The 10,491-nt window shown below is 37.6% G+C and overlaps 1 protein-coding gene across 2 annotated transcripts; it reads right to left on the reverse strand.

Moving 5' to 3' along the window:
* Positions 1 to 616: 616 nt before the first annotated feature.
* Positions 617 to 9,466, reverse strand: kiaa2013 (KIAA2013 ortholog). Of its 2 annotated transcripts, XM_026262447.1 has the most exons (4): positions 7,759 to 9,466; positions 4,174 to 5,027; positions 1,886 to 1,946; positions 617 to 1,728 (listed from the first exon to the last, which is right to left on the reverse strand). In XM_026262447.1, exons 1-4 carry the CDS (start codon positions 8,735 to 8,737, stop codon positions 1,724 to 1,726), a joined length of 1,899 nt encoding a protein of 632 aa, XP_026118232.1. In that variant the 5' UTR covers positions 8,738 to 9,466; the 3' UTR covers positions 617 to 1,723. The 2 variants fall into 2 exon arrangements, with proteins under 2 accessions (XP_026118232.1, XP_026118233.1); XM_026262448.1 differs by lacking the exon at positions 1,886 to 1,946 and having other exon boundaries at positions 7,759 to 9,465.
* Between the last annotated feature and the right edge of the window lie 1,025 nt (positions 9,467 to 10,491).

Below are 10,491 nucleotides of genomic sequence, written 5' to 3' on the forward strand. Positions count from 1 at the left end.
TGGTATGTGTATTGTGTAAATAAGAAACAACAATGGAGTGTCTTTAAAAACACTTTCATAATAATTCACGTAGTACCTGAGCGTAGGCAAAATGATTCTTCCCCCAGTTAACACAACTGTTTATAGATATAGTCTAGAAACATTAAATATAGGCACTACGTTTAATTGTATTAATATTTTGCAGTCTTCATTGTTAATGTTATTATTATTATTGTTTACAATCAAAGTGACATAGAGTGAAAACCCCAGGCTAATTTAAACGTTTTTGAACATCCATGTCAGAAATAATGGCATCTCTAAATAAAGTTATTACACTTAGCCAGTTGCTGAGCCTCTTAATATTATTATTAACCCATTTTAAGCATATTTATAGTTTTTAAGTGAACTATTTCTATCATTTTCATAAGGATTTATCTACTTATGAATGATAAATCAGAAGTAAACACTGTAAATGAAAAAAAAAAAATCATTCATTATCAGTTTTTACATGTGGTTTTCTTTTCTTGCAGAAGCCAAATAAAGAAGTAAGGGGTATGAAGTGGCTTTCCTATCCGTCATGGAAGGGTGGCAATTGTTGTTGACTAAGGTTGGAATAAACATTGTCCACAGAGCGATGTCCATTTCTTGACAGGTTATTTTAATGAACAAACAACATTTACAATAAAAGCATGTGGAGCTGAGAACCATATGTTCACCCATACCTGTCCAATACATCCTCAAGGGAAGGTTAAAATGTGATGTCGAACAGGTGAACAGTGCACATTGCCCTCTAGTGGTAAAATAATTATATTTTGGTTCGTACAGGCTAAGATGATGATGAGGGAAATGTTGCCAAAGATGGAGTGAGGTCTTCTACTTACTACATCACACCTGTGCTAACTGTCTTAGAGATTTTATTTATTTATTTGCATGTAAAATCTTATCTGGAGCTCCAGCAACTCCAGACTATAAAACAACTCCTACAACCTTTGCAATGTCTGTGCACTTTTGTAATCATTCTGGGAGACTTACTGGCCGACCTTCTAAACCAGTGTAACACCAGTTTGGTAAGGCGTTGAGGACAGTTTGTTGAGCAATGCAACTCAGTGCAGCCTGTGACTGGTTGGGGAAGCCCAGCAGTTCACTTTATCATAACCTTCATTAGCAGAAAGATTGTGAATTCAAGCATTCACCAACTGACACCATTGTGTCTCTGATAAGAGACTGTAAGTCACTTTGGATAAAAGCATCAGCTGGACGACAATCTAATGAAGTCCAAGCCATTTATATTTATTTTCTTTAAAAAAATGACGAGAGATTAATCAAAGACAAATGGTGATCTTAGAAGGTTTTTTATTTATTTTACATAAAATCAGTATTTAGGAGCTGCATTTTTTTATTTTGTTTCTATTAAGATTGTATTATTATGTTTGTTTATAAGCTAAAAGAATAAATTAATACAGGTATTGTTTGAATCCTTCATAATTGTTGATATTTGATCACTAATTTGCACATGATGGGCACCTTTAAAGAGTCTTCATATTTTAACTTAAATAATCTTCAACCAAAATCAGATGACATTCATTCAGATAACGTTCATAATTAAATACACATAGCAAAATGGAAAACATGTATTAAGTAGTTTGGTACGTGTCCAGTGATTAAAATCAATCCTGAGAGGACATCCAGAGATAGAGGATTATTTAATGTTCTTGCACACTGGATTAGGCTTCAGACAGTAACATCATCCTGTTGAAATAACAAATAAAGTGTAAATATGCATATTTATGATGCAGGGGGAAAACATTTGAAGTTACGTTTTCTTAGTAAATTTCAAACAATATCAAAGGGATATGAATAGAAAGGATTTATTACAATCATTTATTATTTCACTCATATTTTTCACCTGTTGAATCTACTCCATCCAGTGGATCTGTTTCCTTGTTTGCCCAGAGTAGGAGTCCAAACTAATTGTAAAGTGTGGACAAATTAACAGAACGAAGGCATTAGGATTGATGCCATCGGTGTCCAAATATGTGAATTCCAGCTAGGACTAAGTTGAATCAAAAATGTAAAATGTTGTTTACTCTTACTCTCTTTGGGAAATGTTTTTACTCATTTGAGCTGCCATTTCAAAGCTAAAACAAAGGTATTTTTTTAATAGTGGACAAAATAAATTATAAGTAGGCATGTTACACACACTAGTGACTAATTTACACTGCAAAGGTGGCACAGAAGTGCTTCTGAAGTGGCATTTAGGTGTCTTTAAACAGACTGTTTAATGCTGCTAGGAGGTGGCATAAGTGCATTTCCACAGCAATTTCAAGTGTACTGTATGCTGTGATATTATGGGCTGACGGAGGGTTCAATGCAGGGCATTGCAACAAAATTTGAGCAGGCACAGAGCAGCCTTAACTTAGTGTAAAGGCGCCTTAGGAGACACATTTAAAAGGCAACTCATATGAAGTACTCATTTCAGATCACTAATGCTAACTAACAGGCTTTACTGTCTGACCCCAGATTATGTAAATGTGAATGAACAATCACAATCATTGTGAATGAACGTCACAAAAACAGCATGTTGTCTAACTCTTGATTTGTTAATTTAATAAAAACACACCAGAATTCAAACAAATACAAAAGTGAAAAAAAAGATAGCTTTTGATCACTCCAACATGGGAAAGAACTTCTGAGACCCACACTGCAAACGATGCAGATTCTTCACATTAACATAATGAAAGGAAAAATTTTTTGCATTTTCTGTGAGCTTGTGTAATTTATGTATTCATAACTGATGGCGGAGGTCTAATGGAGTAGTAGCAGTGCATCAGTGCATAATATGCAGCAGTGATATGAATACACATCAGATCATGTGAAACTGTGTTTGTCTATTTAAACATTACAAGAGTGGTACACGCTTAATAACAAGCGAGTAGTGCCTTTTCTCATTTTGTGCTCTAAACAGGGGAACGACATGATTCATTCAGCATGACCTTTCATATTATCAACACCTAAACCAGTCCAGACCTGGTGAATCTCACAATAAATTAAAAAAATAAAATAACCTGTCTGGGGACATACATATATATAAAAAAAAAGAAAATAAAAAAAAATAAGAACACTTAAAATTAAGCCTTTTTGTGAAATAGTTAAATTAAATATTTATAATTATATAAAATTAAAATCAGCACAGTATATATATATATATATATATATATATATATATATATATATATATATATATATATATATAGGTAAAGGGCTCCCAATGGTCTTTAAAAAGGCTTTTTTTTTATTTAAAATGTAATTTTGTGGTGAAATGAACTTGTTTTTGATGACTTATCAGTTTACATGAACTGCTCTCAACAATGTCACCAGAAGAAAACCCCCATCAGCACTCACATATATGACTTCATGTTGGATTCAAATTGAAATTGAAATTTCACCTCACCAAACCAACAACAAGATATTCAAAGTTCAAAAAGCACATTTAGATGAAACAGAAGCCCCCAAGATTGTTAAAACAAAGAAAAAAAAAACTTTGCAGAAAGCAGATTTCAAAGAAACAAAACCCCTTAAACCAACTTGGAAGAAGGAAGACTTGAAGGCACCAGTGAAATGTTTGCACACGAATTTCAGATCAAATAAAACTTGACTCCTCACCTGCTACGATCCCATCAAAAAAACTGAATTAAATACTCTAAACTGATTTTCTTGAGCTGTAAAACTACATATAAAAGATGGGAAAGTCACAAGATAAATTACATTCAAAAAACTGTCCTTCAATGGTCATTCTGCAAAGTGGAACAGCATTTCATATCAAACAAAATAAATATTTTTTCTTACTTTTTTGGACACAAATCAGTTCTAATTGTGTCAGACCGCAAGGAAAATACAGAGCTCACTGAACAGTGTCTTTATAGCACTGGTGCTTTCAGTTCATCAAGAAGTTCATAGAGAAAGAACACCCAAACTGAAAACTGCAGACAACTATTTCCAGCACGCCAGAGCCTCCAATTACAGCAGACTGAAAGTTTGATGGGTTACCCAAACCAATTATCATCACTTAGCTTCCAAAGATATCTTGCAAGGCAGAATATGAATGAGAGCAAAAGGAAAAGAGAAAGAAGAGATTCACACACACCACAATTCCCTCCCAAAAATAGGCTCATCTTCACATGTCTTTGGCTATACCTTACTCCTGAAGAGCGGCTTGGCTCCAGGCCCGCAGTACTCATTATAGATGAGTTTGAAGAGGAAGAGGTGGAAGAGCGTGATGAGGGACGCCACACTGAACCAGAAGAGAAAGGGCAGGCCTGGGTACTGCTTGGCCATGTGGTCCTCATGAGCCAAGATGGCCTTGACGTGCATCGTGTGTCTCAGGTCCTGCAGGTGAGTGAGATCAGTGGAGATGTACAGCAGAGGCGTGATGGGCTGGGTCACCATCACCGGAAACATGTGGCCTCGAAGCTCCGAGGTCAGCTCCACGGGCTCGTTCATGCAGCCAGCCTCGCAGGCGTACAGCTTCACGGGTTTCTCCTGAGGCTTGACGGACACGTGCAGGAAGGGCTTGCCCTCGGTGTCCTGCAGCACGGCCAGGTTGATAAGGTCTTTATTGTAATGGATGCCCCTCAAAGAGTAGCTGTTGTGAAGAACATCCGGGTCGGCCTGGAACTGGAGGTGGTTCTCGGTGAACTGCAGACCGCCGAAACTCAGGACCATGCCTTGCATCATACCGTGAGTGCCTGCCGCCACAAGGACCTTGCATCCTCTTTTCTGGAAGGTCAGGTTCCAGAGGTTCACCAGCTGCAGGATCTGAGCCACGTTGGACAGGCGCTCCGGCCACAGGTTCTCGGCGTGCATGGTGGCGTGGCCGCTGAAGCAGTGGTCAGCGTAGTTCAGACTGGACTCCAGGCGTTCGTGCTCTTCTGCTGTGAGACTCTGATCCAGGAGGGGCGCTGTGGAGGTCGACAGAATGTAGTACAGCGTGTTGTTGACTGTGCGACTGGACGGAGTATGGGCGTCTGTGATCTTTCTGATTTCCACACCTGTAAAGCAGCAAAAGACTATGAAATATTAACTTTTAAAATCTTAAATCAAGTGAACACATGAATAGAAACCTTAAAGGGGTCACATTATATATGCGATTTCAGAGAGACTAGCAATAGCAAGCTAGATTTGAAAACATAAGATCCCACCCTCCTGCAGATCACTCTCCAAAGACACGCCTCCTCTAAATCACATGACCAGAGACTAACCAGTGACTGCGTTGGTGGACGACTGAATGCAGTGCTGTCAGATTAGCTCATGTCTCATTCACCGGTGAGAAAACATTTCAGTACAAAGCGTGTAATATTACAATAATAATGTCTTCAAATTTCACTCGGTGTGCAATAGCGCAATGAACGTGCTGACGACGGATCATGTCTGTTCGCATATGCAAATACATACAATGATAGGCAGTAAGGATGGCCTATCGTAGCCCTCGGACCGAGAAATATGATTGGACAAACATTTTATGGTCCTACACCTTCCACAGACGATATAAATACATTTAGACCGCTTCGCTCAGTGAACTGCTATTGGGAAGTGAAGAGACATCAAAAAAGATGTGTAAAGACATCACAGAAGAGTAAAAAGTACACAAATATTATTCTTAAGTGAAAGACAAAAAAAATTATTTAAAATTTTACTTCAGTATATATATGAAAAATATTTTTCTCAGATATATGTATATGAGACTATTAAACTACTTAAAAAAAAAAAACCTATACAAATGAACGGTAGACATTTATAGGAAAAAGCAACTTTGCTAGCTCAATGTGCTTCCTCATATTTGATTACCAACTGAAACCGAGCTGAGTGTGTTTGATGAGTGAAGACACACGTTGGTTCTTGCATGTTTGAACTTCCGTGTCCCACGTTTAATGTGCGTGCGAAAAAAAAAAATAACAACATGCAAAAATGTAAGGAGTACTTTTCAAGTTAAAATAAAGTACAAATCCCCCCAAAATAATACTTAAGTACAGTGATCCAGTAATGTTATTCAAGCCTTTTACACCCCAGCAAAGACACTTAGACTGCAGTTTGGCTTATATTATTTGCACAGTCCCATGCAACTCATGTATGTGCAACTGAACAAATGCACAAAGCATTACATCGTTATACTGTAGGCGTCTCTGTGTTTTTCTAACAACAAAATAATGAACTGAATTAAAAATAACATTTCGCTTTTACACTGTCTCTGACCTTGTCAATGGACTTTGACCTCTTTTTAAACACTTGAAGGCATGAGTGAAATGTTTACACACACACACACTACTGATTAAATCCTCATAAACTAAACAGTTTTTTTAAGCCGTAAAACTAGAACATTTAAAATATCAAGGAGACTTTTTGTATTCATGAGCGAAATTGCTTTCCATTCAAAGTTACTTTCCAATTACTGTCCTTAAAGTAAAGCAAACAGTCATTGTGCAAAGTGGTATTGCCTTTTTGTCTCAATTTATCTTGACATGCAATCTGTCCCTAGCTTTGTAACTAAGTATACTCAAATCTCGTTCTGATGAAAGTTGCTGTGCTAAGCTGCCAGTCTTACTTGTTTTTGAGCATACTAAAAAGAAAAAGAATGCCAAAAGAGAATATAGATGAGAATATAACACATAAAATGTTGCTTTGTCGATAAATATAAAGGACATATTGTAAGCGGTAGCTCAGTGTGGGACTTTTCTCTTCTCTGAACTGTTAGCGTTAGTTTTTGAAGGGTGTGTCTTAATTCGTCTGAAAGTATAACAAGGAAATAATTCGGAATAATGCGAATGCGCAAAACCTGCTTTCATAGAACCAATATATAATACAGAGTGAATTGCATATCAGATGGCATTCAAATGGAGAGTTTGCATAAATGAATATATCTTGCACACTCTTGAAAATAAAAGGTTCTTTATTTGCATCTTTTGTTCCAAAAGAACCCTTAACATCCATTCCATCGTGCAAACGGTTCTTTATAGTGGAAAATGTTTGTTTTAAATGTCAAAAAAAAAAAAAAAAAATTAACAATTGTTCACTGAAAATGGTTCTTCTACGGTTCGTTGCTGATCACCTTTCCTTCTGGAACGTTTAATTTTAAGAGTGCAGTGGCTGGCAGAGAAGACCAATTTGCATTACACTCAATACTTGTATTTGCTTAGTTCCCAGTGTTTAATAATCTTTTCTTTTTTTTTTCTTCTGGCGTTGGAAGGGTGGGTTTGAGTTAAAACTAATGTACTGTTTGTTTTCATAGCACACTGAATACATATAAAAATTTTATTTGTCATGTGACCCTTAAGATTAATTAAAGGTACAGTTCACCCAAAAATAAATATTCCAAACCTATAAAAGTTTCTCTCCTCTGTTGGACACACAAGAAGATATTCTGAAGAATGTTGGTTGACAAACATTTGCTGGTTGCCATTGACTTCCAATAGTATGAAAAAAAGTCAGTGGCTACCAGCAACTGTTTGATTACCAACATCTTTCAAAATATCTAGTTGTGTGCTCACCAGAAAAAAAAGAAAAAGAAGAAAAAAACGTTCATACAGGTTTGGAACATCTTGAGGTTGAGTAAATTATTGCAGATTTTATTTTATTTTTTACTTTTGGGTGAGCTATATTTAATTCAGAACTGTACCATATAATTTTTTGAGGTGCATACAATGAATTATTAGTTTTTTTTTTTTTTTTTTTTTTTTTTTTTTTAAGTGAATAGTATATAAGTCAGACTGTGCTCAATCAACTTGCCAGATATGAAGAGATCCACCCATGCTTGCTGGTGCTCTTGTATCAGTTCGTCCACATTGGCTCGGAGGACATCCACCATCTCTTTCTTGACTCCTTCTCTGAGCTTGCCGAGGGTTTCGTCCAGTTTCCCACCCTCGGTGGGCTCCGAGGTGTGAATCACGCTCACCAGGTTTTCTTTGTATTCCGATTTGGCAGAAACCTGGATCTTGGTGCTCAGCTTCTTTGAGGCCACCACCACCAACACGGTGTCCTTTTTTTCCGTGAGCACCCGTCCTGAGGAGAGCACAAACTCTTTTTCCTCCATCTTCTCCGCAGTGCTCCTAAACGATGGAGACTCCGTGGCCAGGTCGATGGAAACCGGACGGTCTGTAGGGTTTGATATGTAAATTCTCTGGAGATAAACATTGGGTCGACTGCGATGCGCAACAAACTCCTCTCGGATGATGATGCAATTGTGAGAAGACGCTGTCAGGATACATCGGGAGGACAGAACAGAGCCTTTTCTGTACCACAGCATCATTCCTCGAGCTTCCGAGCGTGTTCCTGGGATCTGCAGGCGCACTATCGGTCCGTAGTCTGTTTGGTGAACCGGCGCGGATCCAGGCTGTGAAGATGAAGCTACCCAGAGTTTATTAGAGTCCACATCCACCAGGAAATGTCCATTACCAACCACAAATGGGACTGTTTCTTTGGTTTGGGGGGTGAGCACCACTCCCTCCCCTCGGTCCACCAACGGCACCCACCTGTGAAGATCGGTCTGCAGACAAGCCCCCGCCGCTCCTCCAGACTCCCTGGACATGCTGAGAAACTTCAGGAGCCCATCTGAACTCAAGTACCAGTAGAAAATGAGGAAGAGCAGTAATCCCACCAGGACACGGCGGGCCCAGCTGCTCGAGAGCAGACCTGGCAGACCTTTTAACCTCTGCTGAAGCCACATCATCTGTCTCTTGCTCCACGTGGTTTTCGGCGGATTATACATGAACTACACTGCAGTTTTCCTCAGTCAAGGGCGATACCTAGAGGACTTTCTAACAGCAGTAAAAGCTGGGAGTGGCAAACAGCTCTAACAGGCATAGTAGCATTAACTCATCAAGCTAGACTTGAAGAGCAACGCGCAAAACATGGCTGAATTGATTTCTTCTGTGACAGAGTGCTGGAAAAACCTACTTTTTCATTACAGAAGCAAACACTTGAGTGTCGAGTTTCCGTTTAAATGAGTGCAAAACAACTCCAAACATCTGTTAAACCAGCAACTTGAAGCTGCGAGGAGTTTGCATAAATTGCAGCGCTATAACGCAGTTGTTGTTATCAAGCTAGTCGACACATTTCGGCTCACCCGCATGGCGCGTTCACACTTCCGCGTTTACTTTGTCGCCTCGGCGTAATGTTTGCGTCCCGTACTTGCGTGTTCCTGTTAGAGTTTGTTTCGACGTCGCTCGTCAGTTTTATTTGCTGTGTGTACATGTCATCTCTCAGCCAGCTGACATCTCTACTTGTGGAAGGAAACCAGCTGGCTGCCGTAAAAATAGCGGAAGTGTCGAAGACCTGTCGTAGTCATAGTTCGAGCTGGACTAAGCGCTTGTAATCGCTGTTGTAGGACCAGCCCTAGCAGCGCGTCCAACGTCACCGCAACGTAACAGTGGAAGATAAAACTGATCCTGGACCAGTATATAAGACTGACCTGGCATCTTCGAAACGGCTTTACGGCACCTCGTGATTTGTTTATGATGACTGCTGCCTTTGTTGTTTTTCAAACTATGATAATCTTGTTTAAAATATGACAGTTTAAAATATAAAGGATCATTTTTTAAAGTAAATAAAAAGTGTGCAGATATTTAATTATACTGGGTAACCAACATGTTTATAACGGGGACTACATAAATAAATGCATATATTTTTTGACAGGCCTAACTTGTATAAATTCTAATAAAATATGATTATCGATGTATTTATTTATTTGTTTGTTTATTACATTTTATAAATGCGCTTAATAAATGAAAATTATTTCTGCAAGAAAAAAAAAAAAAACCACGGCTGTCTAGTTGCCTAATAAACCATACTATTGGCTCTGTGAAGGATCAGTGCATAGATGGATGTAAATTAAATGCATGAATATAAATGTATGGATTTTATGCATGTATTAGGCCTATTATTATTAATAATAATAATAATTAGTCTAACATAATTTGTTGTCTTATTTAGTATCACTGTACATCTCAGTTATACATTTAGATTATACTGTACAAACAAGAGTTACACGAAGATTTCAACTGGAAGGTTATAAATGTTTATAATTAAAAGGTTTATCAATGTATATATAACATTTTGTAACTATATTAATATAAAACTAAGTTTTAATTTCCTTTTGCTAAAAAGCCTTTAACAAGCTGTCTAATTTCATTCCTTTGTGACAATTTATGAACCCTACACATGGTGACAACACGTGTTCAATGAACTGTATGTTGTTTAGTTTTTTTTTTTTTTTTGAAAACAAAACTTTAACTTTATAATTCTTTATAATTATAATAATTCTATTAATTAGAGGTTAAAAAAGGTTTTTTTTATTTATGTTTTATTACTATTATTATTATTTACATATAATTTTATCCACTAGGCTAATTGAAACACGGAGTTGTGAGACTTTTTAACTTTAGAGTAAGTTTTAAAAAACTTAAAAAACAAACCAACAGTGAGCTGCTCCTCTATGGAGGCTACAGGGTCTCCTGCTGAACC

Source organism: Carassius auratus, unplaced genomic scaffold, assembly GCF_003368295.1.
Source record: "Carassius auratus strain Wakin unplaced genomic scaffold, ASM336829v1 scaf_tig00216160, whole genome shotgun sequence".
Classification (NCBI taxonomy): domain Eukaryota; kingdom Metazoa; phylum Chordata; class Actinopteri; order Cypriniformes; family Cyprinidae; genus Carassius; species Carassius auratus.